A 22,296-nucleotide genomic window follows, 5' to 3' on the forward strand; every position below is an offset into this window, starting at 1 on the left:
TAAACGTTATGGATAAGACCTTTTCTTTTTCCTCGTATTCCGATTCCAAATTCCTTGTCTCCTCCACGTCATCACATCATGACTAGATCTGATGCTGTCTAATCCTCCTACATCATTGTCTACCAAATACTACTACACCATCCCTTTTTCTCTTAAATCAATTCTTTCTAGATTTAGAAAACATTTCAAGACTACCTAAGCCAAAATAAGAAAAATGATAGACATAATGTCAAAAAAATAAAATAATGTGATATGGAAATTTTAGAAAAAAAAATAGAGTGAGATTTGACAACTGAAATGTAGAAATCAGGATGACAACAACAAGTAAACACAAACATGAAGTAATAATTTCTCCCTACTAGTCATTTTTAATGCAATGTCAATTTTCATATTGCTTTACTTTATTTAGACACTTATTTTATGGTGATTTTTGATCTGTCATAACTCATAACATAAAAAAATTTAAAAATACGCGGTGTCGAGTCATCACAGTCCTGTAACGTGATTTGTGGAATATTAATGTTGTTGATGAATTGAATTGAAAAGTATACAATAAAAAATCAGTTCTGACTTGTATATCATATCATATATGAAATTAATTAATGAGAAATATATTACTTGTACTATTTCATCCTTATCCAGTTTTGATAGAATTGCCACGTAGAAACACGGTATCTCACCTTCCAGTCAAACTGAGAGCTAGTATTGTGATCCATATTGTATTTGTGTCTATATATATCTCCCTGAATCACTCTTTCATTTCATTACTATCCGTTATCATTCTAAGCCTTTCTATCACTCATATCTCATTCTCATTCTCCATTTGTAAACACAAGAGTTTCATAGCAAAGATGTTGGGAATTTTCAAGGAAAAGTTGATCAATGCACCCAAGGAGCTGAACAGTCCAGCTTCTTTGATTTCTCAAACAAAGCCTAAGCAAAGTCATGAAATCCTCAACAATTTCATGTCCTCCTGCACCAGTTCCTCCTCCAATCCTTTCTTCATGAGCTTTGGAAATGATGCTGTGCTAGCCTATTCCCCTTCAAAGAAACCCTCCATTCATCAGAGGTAATAAAGAAATCCCATTTTGTCATTTTGCCTTTAAGACATGTTTGCTTGGCACTGAAATTTAATTTCACCTAATAATTGAGGGATCAATCATCAATTATCAGTTCATTACCTTTCCAAAATTTTAAGGCTAGATTAAATTGGTTGTGTTAGATGATATGATTAGTTATAGCATGTTTGGAAATTCTTCATTTTAAAGTTAGAATCAATGAATCATATTAGGAAAAAACTTATGTGAGTAGCTTCTGATCACAAAATTGATTATGAAGAAATAGAAGTTGATTCAAACATACTATTAATGGATCTCTTATTTCAGAAATGGATTTATGAATATGTCCATTAATTTGTATCCCTAATGAAAAAAAGGGCAAACCTATGTGAGGTTCAGATCCACTTTGTAGATCTAATGTAGGTCATCTTAGCTTATATTTTTGTAAGTGGCACATAGTACAAACCTTACCGTTGCGTCGATACTTGGTCTATTTGTATTGCTAATACAATTTTTTTTTTTGTCACAGGCTGTTTAGTGGTTTGGACAACATATACTGTGTTTTCTTGGGTAGCCTGCACAACCTTAGCCAGCTGAACAAGCAGTATGGGCTGTCAAAGGGAACCAATGAGGCCATGTTTATCATTGAAGCTTATCGTACCCTTCGCGACAGGGGTCCTTACCCAGCAGATCAGGTCCTCAAAGAACTTGAAGGAAGTTTTGGATTTGTGATCTATGACAACAAGGATGGAACAGTTTTTGTTGCATCTGTGAGTCCCATATCTGAAATTCTAAATGTTGGATCATAATGTTGTGTTGAAAATGTATGTTACTTACATAATGTTGTATTGTCTATTTTGAGCAGGGTTCTGATGGCCAGGTTGGGCTCTTCTGGGGTATTGCAGCTGATGGTTCAATTGTCATTTCTGAAAACCTGGAGCTTGTAAAATCAAGCTGTGCTAAATCATTTGCACCATTCCCAACTGGTATGTATTCAATTTGGTTTCTCTTTCCATTGCAAAAATTGGATTTAGATTTCAGGGAGTTTGAGAAATCTTAAATTCAGGCCATCAACATCTGAGTCGTCAGTCTTTAATCGAACGACTCAGATTACTTGAATGTGTGAATTTAGATAGTCTCCAAATCCATGGCTTTTGTGCTTAGCTCTTGTAGAGATTATTTAGATTTCAATTTTTTATCAAAATAGTACAACTATAAGGTAATGGCAAAATTAAAAGGGACTCATAGAAAGGAACCATAAAGAACTTAATGCATGGCTTGTGTTGAATTTGCAGGGTGTTTGTTTCATAGTGAGCATGGTCTTCTGAGCTTTCAGCATCCAACTAAGAAGATGAAAGCAATGCCTAGGATTGACAGTGAGGGGATTATGTGTGGAGCCAACTTCAATGTTGATTCTCAATCAAAGAACCAGATGATGCCTCGTGTTGGAAGTGAAGCTAATTGGGCTATTTGGGGCTCTGAAGCTTGATTAATTTGATCATAATCTAAGTTATTTTCTTTTCTATTTTGGGTTTTATTCGTTTTGGCAAGGGCAACTTAATATGATTAGAGTGGTTGACTTCTAATGTTTGCTTTTAGGCCTTTTGGAATATCTAGCTTTTCTCGTTTGGCTCCATTGTTGTGTACATATCTATGTAGCGACTATGGTAATTTCCACTATGAATAACAGAAATTTGAGTTTTCACTTATGGATCTTTAAGTGTGTATTTGCTTCCACTATATGTTATTATTAGTTCTTTCTTCACAAAGTGAAGCAGGGCATGAGAAAATTCAGCACACATGATTGATTTGCATATATTTTGCACGATCAAAATGGATGAAGAGTTTGGTCATGTGGCTCCTCAACATTCGACATAGTTTTTGTGGCAAATGGATCCTTGAATATGATGCATCAAAAATGTTTGCATACCAATTACATGTTATCAACCTTGTTCTAGCTATTCCGGGTGGACATTTTTTCCATGCACAAGAATTGAATAAACGAGAACAAACATGTATCACTTGAATCAATTACCTGTTAGTTATAATTTAATGTTAGATTTGGAAAAATAGGATTTCACTCGTGGAAATCATCATGTTTTATTTGTTTTACAACACAAGTTGGAAGAAGTGTCATAATTTAGAGGGTTAAAACCTTTATCTGTTCTTCGCATATATACTTCAACTCGACCATTTGACGGATGTTTTCCCTTCATGTAAATATACAACTTATTATATATTATTTTTCGTGGGCTAAAGGTTTACTTAAACATGATATTCTTGGTATGAGAGATATAGTCGAGATGTTCCACTTGACATGAAGTAACTTCCAGAATTTCTTATCAGGAATAGGAATGAAGTAAATTGCAATAACAAATTAGATCAACATATACAATATCCGTCTAGTATTGGCATTTTAGGAATTAAACGTGACATTCCAATACAATTCTCTATATATATATAGTGTAAAGTTGTTTCATTCTGCAGTAAGGTAAAGTTGTTTCCTCGTAATTAGTATCTAACTCACTACCCACATCACATGACAGCAATATTTGTAATTGGCAAACATCTTTGATAAATTGAGAATGTTGTCTGTCAATTTATAAAGCCCAGTACATAAAAGACATCATCATCATCATCATTGTTGTTAATTTAATCACAGAACTTCACATTTGTGTATAATGAATAGATTGAACCAGAAGTGCTTAGATGATCACAGATTTTTTGCTCGCCATCACCTGAAGAGAGTCCAAGCCAAAGATACATCAGACATTGGAAGACGGAAGCATGGACCACACTCCAACTATGGTCCCGGAGGCATGCCTTGATATGTGGAGATGACCGGAGCAGAAACTCACCCAGACTTTTTGAAACAAAAAACAAAATGAAGCATGGCTGGCTTGTCAAAAGAAGCAGATCACTATCAACCTCTTCCGGCCAAACTGGTGGTTACAGTAGCCAAATTTCTTTTATCCATGTCCATAAGAATCTGCAATAAATCAAGATAACTCATGGTGTTATCCAATATTTGAGGATTGGATGGCAAAGAAAATGCAACATATATACCACAAGGGTCCTGCACTTGAATTCCCACACTTGTGATGCATTTTACAGGACAGATAAAGAGTTCAAGAGTTAAAGCCAGAAGACTGGTTACAATTATAATAGACTCAGCATCACCACAATCAGCCAAAACTAACTATCTGACAATTTTGGCTATATACCTTGAGAGTGAATAGAATGACTTATGCTTGATCTAAGAAATTTGTAAATTAAAGAATTATTACTTTGATGCTTTATGAGTAACAGGAATTTTTAATGAAGACTAACTTTAGTTCGTTTGAATTGGCATAAGCACACAATCCAGATACGACAACACCAGAAGCAACACTTTGTGGCTTCTACTTGGAAGTGTTTAAAGCGTTTCCAAACGCATAACCAAACATGTTATTAAAATACTTGGAATCCAACAAGATGATTAGTAGAATAAATGCTAAATCCAAGTTTGGTTCGTCACCAACAATGACAACATACAACGAACCTGTGTGTCAGGTAAATTTACATCTCTTATCTCCTGTACAATTCCAGTCAGCATTTGTATGAAGCCATAAATATATGCACTGCTTCCATCAATAGTTTTTTTATGGAGCCAGCTACACAACCCGAGCCCATGTTCCACCACACATTGGACAGCCATAAGCCCAACGGCTGATCCACCAAGTCTCACGGTCATTTTGACTACCAAGGTTAGCGGAACCTGGTGAAGCGAAAGCAGAAGTCTGCCGCAGACATCTTATGCACTACACCACACACAAGTAAAAAAGAAGAATAAAAACCTGGCATTGATTGCTTTAGAGAATGAAAAGAACTCTTGAACAGACTCAATGACAAGCATTTAGTAGTTATAGAACCTTATGTGAACAAGATATCTTCACTTACCTTGTACCAGACTCCTTCGAGGCCAGTCTTCCACAATGTAGTAACAACATCTCTTCGAGATCCCATTATACCGAGATAAGCTCCCAGGCCCACAGAAGTGTTCAACCCAAAAGCCGCATCTCGTTCAGACAACCTGCGCTTCCTTGGCCATAAGCCATTGGCTCCATAGTAGATATCCGAATTTTCCGATGAGCTGAAATCAAATGGACTTAAACTAACAAGTTTTGGTGCATCACTTGAAGAATCCGCTTCATCTGTATCAGTCCCAGATCCACCAAACAAATTGCGTCTATGCCATTCTTCTGCTGGAGGGTGGAGTTCTAACTCACGTAGTAGAAGACCAGCAGCATCTGCACCTCTAGGGCGAGGCATGTTCTGCATAAACATTTTTTATTTAGTTTTGGGGCCGTGGTCATTACAGGGATGTTAGTCTCAGTCCAAATAAACAGACAGAATTTAATGCAATGCAACCATATGAAACAAAACGAACAAAAACATGTAACCTATCAAAAACTCATTATTCAAATCATATTAACTGCTCCTACATGATCTAAAACAGTGCGCTTTATCACTAAATCAGCAATAACATATACAATAAGAGGCACCCTTACTAAAGAAGGACAATTGAACCACTTTCTAATAATAAATGTGTGGCAGAAATATATCACGTCATGTTCATGAAATACCAATTATACCTAGTTTTATTTGTCTCACAGAAAGACTAAGTTTGAAATGAGAAACCACAAAGCTACCTGCATATGTGGGCCAAGAGATGCTTCCACAACCTCTGGCAGTACAGTATAGTTCCCATCAATATAATGCAGGCGCACTTGAATGTTGCTACTCCCCACTTGAGAAACTGGCAAGGGATGTTGCAGCGCAGAGGTTCGCCGACAGAGATCCATGAGTACTAGAAAAAGAACCTTGACCTGCATTACCAGTGAAGTAAGACCTTAAGTACAAGAAAGAATAAAATCGATTTCTAAGACATTAATCTCAGTCACAAGTCACTAAAATAAGAGCCATTGGGCAAGTCATAATACAATTATACCTCTTCAAAAGTATATCCTTGGCCAGCATTTCCAGTACCAATTCTTGAACGCCCAGGTGATGGTTCTTCTCCTCCTTTTGATCCAGACACAAGCTGACCAACTCGACCTGTTTGACCATCCATATTTGACAATGGTTTTGCATTCTCCTCCACCTTGCCAGGAACAGAAGCATTAGGTTGAGACTTTTGTGCATTCGTATCAGCAGATCTCTGCGAGCCACTCATATAGCGAGGAAGTTGTGTTCTCCGAAAGAAAAAGCAGAAGAGTAAAAGCTGGCATAATCTATGAAGGAAATGACAGTCCCCAATAAGTCGAACTGCAGGTGTTCCAGGAAATGTTCCTGTATTAATGCTTATGGGCACAAAGGACGAAGGACCACTGATAGGGGGGGTAGGAGTTGGGTTGGACACTCCATCAGGTGTGCTGCTAATCTTGGCAATAGCCCCATGTACCCAAGCTTGCATTTGTGTGCTTCCACTAGAACTGGTTGTCCCATTTTGACCTCCTGAATATCATTTTGTTTGCTTTAATTTGATATGAAAAATACACAATAAAGATAATACAGATGGTTCAGAAAATTAAAATATTCAAGGTTGGACAAGGGATAATTCTCCATGAAAAGAAAAACATCAAGTCTTTGCTTTTATGGTAGATAAACAATGTCCAGACTTCAGAAGTTAGACATAAATAAAATCAAACAAACTATAACACTAAAAAATAAGCCTTTTCCTGCTAGGTAGGGTTTGGTTAGATGGATTAAATGAAGCCAGAATGTCATGAATCATGTTTACTGACAGACCATTTAAATCCAAATCTTACATAATAGTTTGCTTTATAGGTTTCTTCAGTAAAAAATATTTATTCAAAAGCACAGTATATCATGTAATTGCAGGCTGACCCTGATTTGTTGCTGAAGTTGCGGAATTTTGGGTAGGACTAGCAACCATATTCCGGTTGCTTCCAGTCCCTGCGGTCACAGCATGACTTGCCAATGTACGACAGAAACTTGCATAACGCCGCAACCGTGTGATAAAATGTGAGGCCAGATCAAGAACTGAATCAACATAAGCCTGCATGATATTAAAAAAAAAGTCATGTATATACAGTCAATTGTTCAACAAACTCAAAGAATGCCAGCTCATTGAAAAGAAGGAATTGAAGAGCTTAATAATATATGAACACATTAATAGGTAGGGAAATATATTTATCTACATGTGCAATATATATGCAACAAGTTTAGTTCTTTTACATTTGTGAATGTAAATGAAGTATTTATGGCAAAGATTGAACAAAGCAGAGCACGCAGACAGAACTAAGCAGTTAATAACCGCTGCACCAGAAAGTTGTGTCCAGTAGTTCTCATTATAGCATGCGCTTACAGTTACAAATGTAAACAAAACAAACCTGAATAAATGGAACTAGTGCAGGTTCAACAGCCACTTCTTCAGGGTCAATGCTTGATAATGTCTCTCCAGATACCTGCCAAGGATCAGGCACTAAAGCTGAAGGATTTATCAAAGCAGACTCAATTCCTTTCCCAAGCATATCCAACAACAACCTGGCTTGCATATCCAGAACCATTGCCCTCACATCTTGAGCATTTGATCCTTCAAGTAGCCTACACTTTATCCTGTCCAGACACTGCAATCATACAACACCAAGTTATTTTCAGCAAGTCATTTCCACCTGCTTTAAAACACTAAAAAAAAGTAAATACATAATGTTAATAGTGCTTATAACAAGTGTTAGAAGTCCCACATTGGCTAGAGATATGGTAAAGACAGCCTTTATGAAGGGTAGAGCAACCCTCAACTCTTGAGCTAGCTTTTGGGTTGAGTTAGGCCTCCCAAATTCTAATAATAAGAATTGTCCCAAATAGAAGATGCAGAAAAGGGGATGGTAAAAAATGAGCCTTAGCAGCTTTTCTGAAGGTTTAAAAATCAGACTCAGACTAAACTCATAAATAAACTTGAACAATCTTGGCTAACAAAAAATAATTAAAAAATGTCCACACTACTAATAGAATTTTTTTTGGAGGGGGGGGATCGATACCAGCTTAAAAGTTAAAACTGTGAAACAAGAAGGCGGGATCAGTAGGTGGAACTGAACAGCAATTTTTGTTGGCATAACATCCTAAGTTCCTGTCAGGAAGCCTAAAGCTAAAGCTTCATGGGACTGACCTCAAATTATTATGTCAACTATGAACAGTGTAACATCAAATTAAGCTCATTAAATTCCACAAGTTATTCAGTGAGGAGTGAGGACAATTAGTAAAAACCATGGCTATGACTTGTATGAAAAAAAAATGCTCTTAACAAGCATTGGCTACAGGGTCCATAATCCAAGTAATATTATATACATGAAACACTCCATCAACAGCTTTATGTAAAATAACAAAATTCACATGACATCCTTGGAGGTTGGAGCTAACAATGAAGAAGATAACTATGAAAGCTAATGTGATAGTTTGCAGAAATATACAGGACAATACTGTTGTCTGTGCTCAGCAGTAGGAAGGGAATGGAAGTCTGCATCTAAGACTGCAATAACGCTGTTAAGTGAAACTGCAACAAAGAAAAAAGAACTCATTAATATACAGTATCAATAGCACATGATGCAGGGACTTTATAGTAGAGTGCATATATGAAATAAGTAAATTACGTTGTTCTTTTCCTCTAATTTTCCTAGCATAAACTTCAAGGTATTACTAGAGTATATCTCGGCTTGTGTGATTAAGTGCGTGCTCTGGTGACACCGTAATTGAGTTCTGTTGACACTATCAGTTAGTTGAACAGCTCTAACAGATCTAACTATATAGGCGTAGCATCTAAGTCCATGAATATTAGAGTTCCAGTTAGTTTCATTTTGCTCAACAGATTTAACACAGAATATCAGATTCAGCTAATTTCTCTCACTCTAAAAAATTCTGTTTTCTATAATTTTCTGACTTTTTAATCCTATTACAAGGAAACATAAAAAGATAGTAGCAGGACTACATAGTTTGCATCTCTAACTTCATTGCACAAACTTTGAAAACAAAAAAAATTGAACCTCCTTACCAATACCATCCTCAGCAGCACTCTGCGTACAGCCCACAGCATCCCACCAATCAACTCCAACCAAAAGGCTCCACCAAAACCTGTTTTTCCTTACAGATGTCAGTGAAATAAACTGCTGAAAAATTGAAATAAATTACAACTTCCCGTAAACTTATGAGCAAGTTAAGATAGAGAAAACATGTGATGTACTAACAAGCATTTTTAGAAATCACCTTTCAGCAATTGCACGTTCCCAGGTTGATGAATTGGCTTTTACTTGACTAGTTGGAACAGCAGGAGGAAGAACCCGGATTATTTTCAATATTGTCTGATCCTTGCTTGTGTCATGCCAAACAGAAGCAGAACAACAGCTTGTTGAAGAAAAAGATGGAGCAGCAATTGCAGACCCAACGTTGATCTGGTAATTGTCAACAGGTGCAAAATTTGGACCAGAAAAGATGTGGACTCCACCCCGAAGAAAAGCAATGGCAATTTCACCACCATGAGCTGAGTAAACAACTCGGGCAAGTGTCCTAACATCACTTGGAAGATCAAAAGGATCAAAATTGACCCCTTTTGACTTATCAAAACAAGACATGGATACCTTTTGCCCATCAGCATTCATTCCAACTGCAGGTGCTTGATGATTCTTGAAATCATTTGTTGGTGGAATACTCAGGTCCACTTTGGACTGCCAAACAGTTTGCATAGGAGGCTGTCCACCCATACTGGAAGTAGGGTTTCCAAATATTGGATGGAGGACAACATGCTGTAAAGATGATTCCCAGCGTTGCACTCTCCACCCAGTGATTGATGGGCCCTCATCTGGATCATAAGGGGACATGTACTGTCCTATAAAGGCAAGATAAGTTACATACTTATACTATCAATTTCCAAGCTAAACAATAAGGGCACAAGAAACCTCTAGAACAAAGTTCTAACAAACATCACAGCCAGCATTGTTCCAAAACTTATAAACATAGACAAGGCTGGACATTTAGCCGCATATCTAGCCTAATGATATATCACTTTAGTTGGTCACAGATGGAATGTCAACTAGTGCATGGATGAATAGTGAGAGATTAGAAGCCCCACTATCAAGAGGGAACATGATATAGATTGTATTGTATCTGTCTCATTAGTGCCATTTGATATTCATTCTTTTATTCTCCTATGTGGATATTAAAATCCTTTTGTTTCATAACTGATTAGGTGCTATTCTGACGACAAGTAGATGCTATGGGAGTGTGGAACAGAGACACACACAGAGAGAGAGAGAGAGAGAGAGAGAGCTGAGCAGAGACCAGAAAATTTTGTATTAGAAAAGACAGCAATAATGATGAAGGGTTCGGAAAAAAGTATAAAAGAATTAAGGACTGAATACACATTGTGTCCATATATCTTTATTTTGAATAATGAGATGGGAATTTGATTGATGGTAGTGGAGTAGAACTATAGATGGTCATGGTACTAAAGAAATACATAATCTTGCCAGCGGAAAAATGTAGGTTTTGATAACTGACAGAGGAACAAAATACAGTTCCGCTGATCTTAATGCCATTCAATAGGAATCAGTCATAAAAAGGGGTTCAATAAAAATAACGTAAATGATGTTGAAGAATATATTGAAATTGAAAAAAGAAGATCATAATTATAGCAGGCATGCTTTAGCTCAGAACAAATATTAAGTATGAAAAAAAGATCAATCAGAATAAGGTCCATACCCTCAACTATCACAACAGCTATCACAGAACCACCACGAGTTGGATCAAAGGCCACTGCTGTTACACCAGAACCCCAGGTCGTGGTTGCTGCAGATTGAGCTGCTGCTTCGGGACTCACATATGCTGAAAAATTGGAAACTGGTGAGCAGTGAAGTGGTATAGAATCACCAAGGTTTTGGTCTGTCTGGTTTCTCCCTTGCTTTTCTTCAGATAATAGATAATCTTGCCAGCTAAATAAATATGCGGCTAAAGGTGCAAAGCCACTCCAGCTGGGTGAGATCAGAGGTGGAACACCATTATTGATACTTGTCTTCGGAGTTACTTGGAAACCATTTCCAGGCCCAGGCATGACCTCCCATACAACAATGGTAGATGGATTAACAATTGGCACACCTGCGACATGCATGGCACCACTATCTGTAATGATAGCATCACCAGCCATAATTCCACTGGGTCCACAACCCAATAGTCCCTTACTAGTGCAAAACCATTTGCGTGGTGTTGCATTCTGAGAAGGAGGCCACTGGGACCAATGAAGTTGAACCGAGCCTGATGAGAATACAGAACAGACACATAGAAAATTGGGCCATCTAGCTGAAATCAAACCAGCTTCATGTGTCAGAGATTAAAGCATGAAGAAATTTGATAAATAAATTCGCACTATTAGTTATACAAAAAAATGAACATGAAAAATGAATTATTAGGCAAATAACAAAACAAAAAACAGTCAAATAAAAAGAGGAAAACATAGTTCTAAGTTCAGGTACAGTCATGGTCATAGCCACCAACAGCAACATACATTATTTTAGTATCAGCCTAAGAAGCACCAACCTTTGATATGATATACATACATGAAACCAAAAAATATCTGAAAGTCATACTGATACTAGTACTACAAGCGTCATCATATTATGAGTGTACACACAATATACTTACATCTACACACATACATTGTTTAGCACCACGGACAATACAGTTTAAGCTTATGCCTCCTATATGGTTCATCAATAAAAGACAAAAAATATTGCCAAAAATGACATAAGAACAATATCAATATTCAGTAGTACTCTTTATTTTAACATGTCACATTAACACGAGTCCACCATAGTGAGCAACCTGAAAAAGTGACAATCAGAGTGGCAAATGCAAAAAGAATTCACCTGAAGTTTGAGATTGTTGTGAAAGAAACTTTTCCTCAAACATTGACTTCGCATTGGCAGGCGCACTCGATTTAGATGAATGCCACCTATACTGATTTTTTCAAAAAAGTAATTTAGATTTTTAAAAAGTTAGACTGAATTGCATAAGGTCTATTGTGTGTGCTTCTGTGTTCAGTAGTACAATGCAAATTTTAAGTCAGCGCATCTGTGCAGTGACTTCATGGTTGAAGGGGAATCAAAAAATTTCCAATAATCCACCAGAAACTACATTTTTGTAACAATTAAAGTTCGTCCAGATCGGGACATTTGGGGAAAAAGCTTTCTTAAATAACATGGTCTCTCTAAGCACAGCTTTCTTTCTCCAAAAAAAAAACACTCCCCCTCTATGTCTATCATTTACTCTCCAAAAAAAACCTCTAAGAAAAGTCTCTCTCTAAACAACTTCTAAAGAATTTTATTTAGAGATAGAAACAGCTTTAGAGAGAAACGTTGGGCCTTTTTTAGAAGAATTTTTGTGCTTTTTCCTCATGCCTTGTATGACCATATAAGTAAAAGGGCATATTGGACAAACGCAAATGTTTATAAGAGTATGCCCAAAAAAGAATGTTTATAAGAAATCCTCATAAACAATGTACAGAAAATTGAACATCACGTAGAAGAGAAGTTAAGTGCATACCAGAGACACCCCTGATAGCCACTTCGTAACAACTGCAATATCTTGCCGCCACTCATGCTCACGCAGCCAGCAGCTAGTATCAAGCACAACATTAGCTGGACCCTGAATGGACAAGCATTCAGAAACAAACAAACAAGAAAAGCATAAATAAATGAAAACTACAGGCAGACACAAGCCCTAGGACATTTAAATTAACCTCTCCTTCTAGGGCTAGGCTAATGCATAACATAGCTAAATCTCCCATTGCAGGATTGAAAAACAAAAAGAACACCTCAGTTATTCATACAGCTATGAAGTTTGGGATAAGTTTTAGGCTGTTAGCAACAAATTTTCTGTTACAGGCAAGTTACATAGATTTGGCATGCTTAAGAATGAGGAGAAAAAAGAGGAGGGTTGTGTGGTTGGGGTGGGGGTAGGGGTAAGTGGAGGAGGAATAAGAGAAAAAGTGATGAGTTGAGCAATAATTATACATGTGGCAATCACGATGTGGCAGTTTATTTGCCATATCAGCACTTAATAGAGATCATTTAATGGCAATGACTGACAGTGTCCACTTTGAAATAATAAGGAACCATGAATAAAGAAAAATTTAGTGGTAACCAAAATCAAAACTTGGTAAAAACATAGGGACTAAAAACATATTGAAGTGTTAAATCTATGACAAATTACTTGCAATCGTACTAAATAACCAAGTTATGCTCGAAATTACGATAGAAGTATCCACTTAAGTAACTTTCACTTACTTGAGATGGTTGAGTCCAAACAGTTACCCTCCCATGGAAATTCGCTATCAATAATGCACGGGGGCAGCAGGTAGGGGACCATTCAATAAACTGGACAGAATCACGAGGAGAATCTGTGGAAAGGATTCAATGGAACCAATTAAAATTCCTCACACAGACACATACATATACATTCACCATGAAGCAGTTCAGTTCAGAAACATAAAATGGTTTTTCTAACAATGATAATGATAACGATAACAACGATGATGATGGTGATAGTATTGCATATATTGTCATCATGAAGATGCTTTGGACTTTTCTGTTCATATCACTTATCTTGCCCCTCTAAGTACAAAACAACAACTTCATGAAAAATTCACCACAACTTAAAAGAGAGTGAATATGAAATTTGATGTGTATAGGCTATGTGGATCAAGACCCTCCAAGGTTTAATTCAAAATATACGAGTCTAAAGATTCCTTTTATCAGCTCTATGCTTACAACTTGATACCTTAAGCCTTCTACCCAAATATATTATTCCTCAATCCAGAGTTAGCTTGCAGGATCACATTTGTTGGTAATGAAATTAAAAAAGACAAACTCCAAACTTCACTATTGTTAAGCCAATTTTGGCTTTATTGCGAGCAAAGAATAAGATCAAACTAAGCCACCAGACACAGTAAAAGTGAAATAGCCATGGATATAGAAGGAAGCAATGACATCAAAGTACCTGCTATGACATTGAATACTGCACATTCAGTTGGCCTCTCCGGGATCACAATATGTATAGGAATCCAAAATGGTGGATTTGCGGTTGAGCTATGAAAAAGAAACACTAATAACCATTACACAGTTTCCAACACAAACAAACATAAAAGGAGTGTCCACATTCAGCAACGACATGATTGAGCAGGGTAAAACATCATATGTGACTACTTGTCAATATAAAGTTAATAAATTGAACAAATATTAGAAGCACATTGTTAGAATATAATATAAAACCATTAAAGTGGCCCTTACCCAACAGCTTAAGCTTTTGGGATAAAGTGGTTATTTGACATGGTATCAGAGCCTCTATGACCGAGAGGTCTAGAGTTCGATCCTTGCTCCCCTCACTTTCTAATTAAAAAGTGGAATTTAATTAAGCACATGGTAGGTGGGTCTGTGCATTTATCCACGCTTCAAGCCCAAAGGGCTCTTGCGTGAGGGGGCGTGTTAGAATATAATATAAAACCATTAAAGTGGCCCTTACCCAACAGCTTAAGCTTTTGGGATAAATGGTTCTTTGACACACATTTATTAAATGATATGAGCTTCTGACATTGTTCAGCTCGGTTTATTTAGCAGATGAACAAGTCTGTTCGCCATAAACTCCGCTGATTCAATTTGTTTATGGTCTGCCTAATAACCGAATACATCTACATTATGTACAAATTATGTTGATATTAATCCAAAAGTCTGGCTTTCAAAGTAGGATAGAAGTAACTGGGGAAGCATGAAACATTAATCAATCAAGTCTTGAATTTATCCGAAAATTCTGATAATCAATGACCAGCAAAATAATCTTCATCTAATAAGTTTTTAGTTTTATACACTCTTAAAAAATATTTTAAGAGCACATGGTCAAAGATTTTTGACAAAACATTCAGCACATGGTCAAAGATTTTAAGAACATGTCCAATGGATAAAAGCACACACTAACCTTGGGATTCTTGCACATGTTTCAGAAGCACAAGCTATAGCATTCAGTTTCCCACACCATGAAACAGCACTGGGGAAAAAGTTCCATTACAAAGTGAACACACTAGAATGAGTATACCATAAAAATGCTAAGGCAAGAAAAAATATTGCAAAATTTAACTATGCATAGATATGGTGATCCTTAGTTCATTGACACACAAAAATGAGCTATCTTTTTTTTTTTGATCAGCCATGAAATATATATATTGAATTGAAGTACAAGGGGTCCTTCAACACAAACTACTGGTCGGCAAATAAGCAGCTGGCGCACGCATTGCTCTAGCCCGGATTCTGACTCAGAGGCGTTTAGTCATAATAACTCACAGTAGCTTCACGTCACTGGCTTTTCAACCCAACGCGATGACCAATTAAAATGAGGTATCTTATGATACAGTGAGACTTCACTAGCTAAAAAATGCAAATAAAATTGCTCTCTTACAAATTCAATTTGAACTAGCAGGTAGCAACCTCATATGCAAATGAACAAGCAATCATGAGACTTCAAACTCCATGTAGATACCTGAAGTTGCGACAAATTTCAGGAACACTCATCTTGTGGATCAAATTGGACCTCGGTTGCTTAAGCCTGATGGAAAAAATGGTGGCGGGGGTGGCTGTATCCTGCTCCATTGGATCGTCCTCCACCGGTGGAGGCGGCTTCTCGGAGTCTTGGTCACCAGTCACTGCCACAGCTTCATTCTTCTTCTTCGGAAACTCCTCTTCTGGGTCCTCTTCCTCCTTCTCCTCGTCCTCCTCCCTTGTAGTAGTAGCAGCAATTTGATTCATACCCCAGAAAGAAAGATCGGATCTTTATAGAGGAAACAGGGGAAAAAGAGAGAATGGTAGCAAGTGGGGGAAAGTCACAATCGAATGCGACAGAAAAGGAGTGTTAAATTTGTATTGTTTATGAAAAAAGAGGGGTTTAGGGTTAGTGGACAAATTAAATTAACTACTGAGTTGAGTTGAGTTGAGAGATTCCAAGCTTTGATTGATTCTCTTTGTTTTTGAATTCAACTTTTTTGACAAAGCATAGAGTAGAGATGATGAAGATGGTTGAAAATTGAGGTGGAATAATTCAGTGTATTTTGTAATTCACTTTGTTGGTTGATGTTGATTGTTGAACAAATGGGGTGATGAATATGATGAGTGCATCAACTGCGGAACTTGTCTTGTGTGACTGAGCTTTGTCACTATCTATTGGGAGTTGGGTTTGGCACCCCACCTATGGGGCTTGGCACCCCACTTTATCAAATACGGAATTTAAAATTTCGTATTCTCCCTATTGAATACGGAACTTAAAATTCCGTACTGTATTTAAGCATGCGTGTCACATTTTCAACCACTCATTATATACTAAAACAGATACGGAATTTTATTTTCCGTATTGATACGGAACTTTAAATTCCGTATTTAATAAAGTGGGGTGCAAAGCCTAAGGGGTGGGGCACCAAACTCAATTCCCCTATCTATTGCTTGTCCTGTCCACACTTCTATGGAAAAAATTCTACAATCACAATCTCATGGAAGGATGAATTCTTATCAGTTATATGAGGATGGTAAGAATAAATAATGACAGTTAAATCTAATTTTGAATAGTTAAGATTAAAATGAGGTGAGATGTTTTTAAGTGGTTATGCGATCATTGATTAACTTTTTAATTTTTAATCATGATCATTCGATTGGTGTCACCATATTAGATAATGGTAATAATTAAAAAATGATTTATTCTTAATATTCTCACTTAAAAATATTATTTCTTATAAGATCCATCTCTACATGCTAATCCACACCACTTACAACTAAATACATATTGGAGCATTTGGATTTCAATTTGTTTTTTGTGATTTCAAACTTTTATGAATGGAAAAAAATTAATGATTAGTCTCCTGCCACTTAGTATCAGGACAATGAGGCGATGGATTAGCCTCCTCACCACGCCACCACGACTACCAACCAGTGAGATAAAAAGCATTGATGGATGGTTGAGAATGGTGGTGGTAGCAGCGATGGAGGTGGTGATAGTGATGGTGGTAGCAGCGACCACAATGATAATGGTGGCAGCAACGACAGTGGCGGTGGTGATAGTGATGGAGGTAGTGGTGGCAACAACACCGGAGGTGAAGGAGGGGCACGACAATAGGGAGGCAATGAAGGTGGTAATAGTGGCAGTGGTGGTGACGACAATAGATGTGGTGGAGGTGGTGCTGGTAGCGATGATGGTCATGGCAGTGATGATGAGTTGATGACAATGATAACGTCGCCCACGACATAGACCATGACAATAAAAATGAAAATAAAAAGTAAAAAAAAATTATTTTCTGAATTTTAAAACTTGAAAATTGAGACTATTTCAGAAAATAAACACATAAATATTTTCTCACATCAACATACCCTTATTTTTCCTAATCGTTTTCATAAGCTTTGCTTATATTGCAAGAAAAAAGAGGGAAGAAAGGTTTAACACGCATCACTCTCGGTTGAAAATCATTATTTTTCGGTGGTTGATTTTGGTGTACACCAAGGAAACAAAAAGTAGTAGTTGATTTTGACCATTCAATGACATATGTCCCTTTCTTGCTCCTTCAGTCCTCTTAGTGAAATACGAACCAAAATTGTTGTTTCAACATTTTTTTTATGATCATATTAGTATGTGTTTAAATCAACATTGTCTTATTGGTGAGGCATGAAAATCAAACATGGAATGAGATAGGAGATCTTGACAATGGCTCTCTATTTTCTCTATTTTCAAGTAAGAACATTCTTATTTTCTTATTTAGATTTGAAATTCTTGAAGAAAAAAAAATCACAATCTTGTTTCCCTTAAAAACATTCAAAAATAATTGTTTATTTAGAAATAAACACTACATGACTATTGCTTAGATTCTTATATGGACTATTTAGAATGAGATAGGAAATCTATTATCCTATCTTCACTGCACTTCTTCTCTCAAAACCCAGCAGAGAAATTATACTCACTTGCAAAGACATAAATTGGTATGTGTTAGTCATCTGTATGCGTTAATATGAGAAATATGACCACAATAAGATTAATACAGCAACTTTGCCAAAGTCTTTTTCTAGTGAAGTCAGTTACATAGATCCAATATGATAGTGTCTTAAAATAAATCATGTCAAGTGAAAAATCATTTAAAATTAAATCCTTATAAAGTAAAATTGATAATTGAAAAATCAAAATCAGTAAATGTGGAAAGATAGAAACACCTATGGTAGGAGCTCAAAGCTTTCTAAATATTCATGGAAGTATACAAGCAGATCACAATCATTCTTTTCACAGGGCATCACGAGCAGCAATTCGGCAAGCTATTGCATCTGCAAGCGATGATACTCCAAGCTCTGGTGCAGATATCTTGTAATGCTGAAACATAACAAATTATTGACTGTGCCAGTTTCTACTAAAAGATACAAAGTGATAGGGATCTGAATCCTAACAAACCTTTTGTATCTGGGATTGGTTTGCTCTCCCTTCCAACTCCTCCAGGTCAATCTCTCTGCCATTGATGAGCTTCTCTATGCCTTTTATCTAGTAAAGAGATAGATATCACTTTGTTATTTGAGTGAAAGAAAATAATGGGTGCCATAATTTGTCATACAATCACCTCACCTCATCAGGATTAGCATCAAATCGAGCAGCAAGGATATAAGTTGTGCTCTCAGAGATGCCACATCTTTTCAACGATTCAGTAATCTAGTGGCAAGACAGGCCGAAGTTAGCAACTCTAATTGGAAATATGAACCATAATAATAGGTTAAATAGAAATATGAAATTACATGCTTGGACCCTGAGTAGTTGTAAACGAGTTCTGAATGAAGAGTGCGTGTGGTCAAAGAGTCCCGTGACTTGGCTACAAGTGTCTTGTGCGCAGCGGCTAGAACCGGGAAAATATCTGGAATCTGGTTCAGTTGACAGAAGCAAAAGTGTTGTTAACAGTCATTGCTGAAAAATAAATACTATTGTCATTAGGACCCTCTCTCACGTTACTTACCAGCATGAGAGGGTCATGTTATGAGAGAGAGAAACAAAGTAAAAAATTTAGACCTCTATAAACAGCAGTGGGACTTAGTGTCCTACTATTTTTTGTCTCATAAATCATAACATGACCTTCTCGTGTAAGCAAGCAGAATGAGATGATATAATCCTCTTGTACATGGTGTTGGACATGACATAAAACACAAATATAAGAAATTGTACAAGTGAAGCGTTGAGTAGTGCAACTTCTGGCTCCAATGTCCCAGCTTGCATACTTTCCAAGAGTTCCCTGTGAGAACAATAATTACATAATAAGCTTCAACTAAGAACAGGTTCCCGATCTTTCAAATCAATTGCAAATAAATAGATAAAATTTACAACATTTCTGTATATTTACTTAAGATCACAATAGATACAATTTTGCTATTATCATCCTAAAACAATTACTTAGGAGCAACTGGTTTATCAGTTGACATAAACCAACTGCCATAACCGCACAACCAGCGCCAAATGTCTTTACTTATTATCACAAGTAAAAGAAGCAAATTATGCTCAAGCTGAACTATGAGATTCTTTGGTCTCTTGTGCCTAAGGTAATATTTAATGGTTACCAAGAAACAATCATGCACATGCACCTTAATAACCATTTAACCTAATGCATGGTAAATAAATGAAAAGTTGTTTAACCTTTGATTTAAACATAACTCTATTAATAACAACACCTCCTTGACAGTGGCATGAGAAAAACATCTCAAATTTGAACTAATTCTGGATGACAAACAATTTGATCATAATATCTTGGCTTTCATAGTTTCATTTACAAGTAACATTCAAAATATCAGTTGCAAATTTTTCAGAACATTTAGTTTACCTTTTAATTTTTGTAAAATAATTAGAGAGAGAGAGGGACTAACTTGGAATTGATTACGTCAGTGTAAAGTGCAAGAAATAGAGTGGATCCGTTTACGTTGGACAACTTCATAGCTTTTGCTTTGAATCTGCAAAAAAAAAAAGCAATAGCTGTTAAACAAAGTGAGGAGAGAAACGGGAAAAATGACAGGGGAAAAAAGGAAAGCAACCAACCATTTTCTCTTCCCTATTTCTTCAACCTACCACTTCTCTTCTCTTCTTTACTTTGCTTTTGATTTCTATTATTTGATTAACAAAGAACATTATTCTCACCCCCCAATTTATATCCTTTTCTATTTCTCCTCTTTTTTATCCCTGTCCAAAACAGTGCAAGGGTCTCATGGTATATAAATATATTCTCAAATTATCTTATCCAAAGCAATAAACAAACATTTGATTCAAAGCTCTTATCACACTCCTAACAGACTTCTCTGCCCTAAACATTGATTTATGTTCTTAACGTTGTAAGAATATGATATTGTTATTAGAAAGGAAAACAAAGCTCTGATTCAGTATCTTACAAAAGAAGTACCCCAAATTATAAGGTTATCCATCTGATATGAACAAAATCCAGAAGACACTGGGTTGTTTCACCAAAGAAAATGGTGAAAGGAAAAATGGATAGGCTGGGACATGAAACACTATTTAAAACTACTTCTGAACTTGGTTACACTCAACACATTGCATGCATATACATAGCCATCCTTGTACATTTTAACAGTAATGAAAAATATGAATCATTTTCAGTCAAAGCTCTCATTCTCTCATATAGATTTTCTCACACTTTCCCTCAGCTAATTCTGAAATTTTGTGTTCAGAGAAAAAACTTACTACTAGAATTGATACTATGTATGATATTCTCTGGTGCAGTCAAATGTCTACACTTTCAACTTTCAAGGCCACTACAGATACTTTCCAGGATGATACAAGTAAAGCCCATACCCAAAATTTCAAAACAATACAAAGTTTCAATTTTTCAGTGCATAATTGAAGGCAGAAAACCTAAAATGTTACAAACCCTAATTTTGCATTGTTATGGTGGAATCTATGATGCACGGACACAGGCGGGAACGCCGACACGGCTAAACTCTAAAAAATAGGATACGGGGACACGGCTTATATATATATATATATATATATATTAAAAAAAAACATGATAATATGTTCACAAAATTAAGAGAACATTGTACTATAATATGTTGATCAATTCAATACAATAACACACACAATTAAGTCAGTAACAATGCTTCTTAATAGAAGCAAAAGAAGCTTGAAAATTGTACTATTTATCAATATCAGGCTACATTTTACCAAAGATTAGGAGAGTTTGAACTAAAACATCATTCAACCATTAGTCTGACTGTATGGTAATAAAAAATTTCAGAAAGTCTTACATATTTATGGTAGTGTATATGTACATATAATATAATCGATTAGGAGAAACCTTAAGAAACTAATTTAGGATAGTATATCTGTATATTTGTAATTAACACTATTGATACCTAATCAGATTGATCTTACAATTCTGAAGTACAATGATGTGCAGTAAAATGAGATTGAATAAATGAATTGCACTTAAGGGGTGCAAACCCTATTACAAACAGGAAAAACAAAGAACCAATAAAAGCAAGGGAAGAAAGCCTTCACAGTACATCAAAGAAGGAAGCAAAAACCAGAATATCAATATCCAATACTCATAAACACAAATAATCTAACCATGCTCACTCTCTCTATCAAGTAAAAACTGCAAAATCAGAGTGAAAACAAAATAAAGGTCTTACCTATTTCAAGTAACAGAGAAGGGAAGCAAGAGAGAAGACCAAGAGGTAGGAGGAAACGTCACCGCTGGTGGAGAAGGAGGAGCGCCGCCGCTGGCGGAGGAGGGAGATGAAACACGCAAGAGAAGAGGAGAGGAGAAGCGTCGTGTTTGTGCGTTATGAGCCCACTGAATCATTGTTTTTTATTACGTTTGTTTGATGTTTAATTAGATAAGGTTGTTTATTTTTAATTTATCTTTTTTTTAAGTCAGAAAATAATAAAAAAATAGTACAAAGTGTCTCATATGTGTGTCCAGCCACAAAGGTGTGTCGGCTCAATATACAAGCCGTGTCCGAGCCAAGAAATAATGTTTTTTTATTCATACACGCCTCAGACGTGTCGGTAACGTGTCGGTGGCGTGTCCGTGTCGTCTGCGTGTCGGACACGCGGACACGCCTCTGTTTTGAAGTGTCCGTGCTTCCCAGGGTGGAATTTATGAAGTAGAAAGATAAAGAGATATATGCAGAGA

General features: G+C 36.4%; 3 protein-coding genes across 5 annotated transcripts; 1 reads left to right on the forward strand and 2 right to left on the reverse strand.

Moving 5' to 3' along the window:
- Positions 1-754: 754 nt before the first annotated feature.
- LOC130723024 (stem-specific protein TSJT1-like) lies at positions 755-2,767 on the forward strand. The gene is made up of 4 exons (XM_057573934.1): positions 755-1,069; positions 1,588-1,828; positions 1,924-2,044; positions 2,354-2,767. Exons 1-4 carry the CDS (start codon positions 852-854, stop codon positions 2,545-2,547), a joined length of 774 nt encoding a protein of 257 aa, XP_057429917.1. The 5' UTR covers positions 755-851; the 3' UTR covers positions 2,548-2,767.
- A 1,141-nt stretch (positions 2,768-3,908) lies between these two features.
- Positions 3,909-16,200, reverse strand: LOC130723023 (mediator of RNA polymerase II transcription subunit 16-like). Its single transcript, XM_057573933.1, has 17 exons — positions 15,633-16,200; positions 15,075-15,143; positions 14,103-14,191; positions 13,391-13,503; positions 12,648-12,749; positions 11,972-12,062; positions 10,812-11,405; positions 9,321-9,939; positions 9,109-9,188; positions 8,531-8,613; positions 7,454-7,690; positions 6,948-7,119; positions 6,049-6,554; positions 5,750-5,926; positions 4,998-5,372; positions 4,600-4,858; positions 3,909-4,047 (listed from the first exon to the last, which is right to left on the reverse strand). The coding sequence occupies exons 1-16, from the start codon at positions 15,896-15,898 to the stop codon at positions 4,712-4,714; spliced, it is 3,720 nt and encodes a 1,239-aa protein (XP_057429916.1). The 5' UTR covers positions 15,899-16,200; the 3' UTR covers positions 3,909-4,047; positions 4,600-4,711.
- Positions 16,201-18,136: 1,936 nt separating this feature from the next.
- LOC130726461 (uncharacterized) lies at positions 18,137-21,975 on the reverse strand. Of its 3 annotated transcripts, XM_057577723.1 has the most exons (8): positions 21,791-21,975; positions 20,184-20,324; positions 20,015-20,098; positions 19,233-19,389; positions 18,902-19,024; positions 18,735-18,818; positions 18,567-18,653; positions 18,137-18,488 (listed from the first exon to the last, which is right to left on the reverse strand). In XM_057577723.1, exons 3-8 carry the CDS (start codon positions 20,080-20,082, stop codon positions 18,402-18,404), a joined length of 606 nt encoding a protein of 201 aa, XP_057433706.1. In that variant the 5' UTR covers positions 20,083-20,098; positions 20,184-20,324; positions 21,791-21,975; the 3' UTR covers positions 18,137-18,401. The 3 variants fall into 3 exon arrangements, with proteins under 3 accessions (XP_057433706.1, XP_057433705.1, XP_057433707.1); XM_057577722.1 differs by lacking the exon at positions 20,184-20,324 and having other exon boundaries at positions 21,791-21,974; XM_057577724.1 differs by lacking the exon at positions 20,184-20,324 and having other exon boundaries at positions 19,323-19,389; positions 21,791-21,969.
- Positions 21,976-22,296: the final 321 nt, after the last annotated feature.

This window comes from Lotus japonicus, chromosome 6, assembly GCF_012489685.1.
Source record: "Lotus japonicus ecotype B-129 chromosome 6, LjGifu_v1.2".
In the NCBI taxonomy this organism is placed as follows: Eukaryota; Viridiplantae; Streptophyta; class Magnoliopsida; order Fabales; family Fabaceae; genus Lotus; species Lotus japonicus.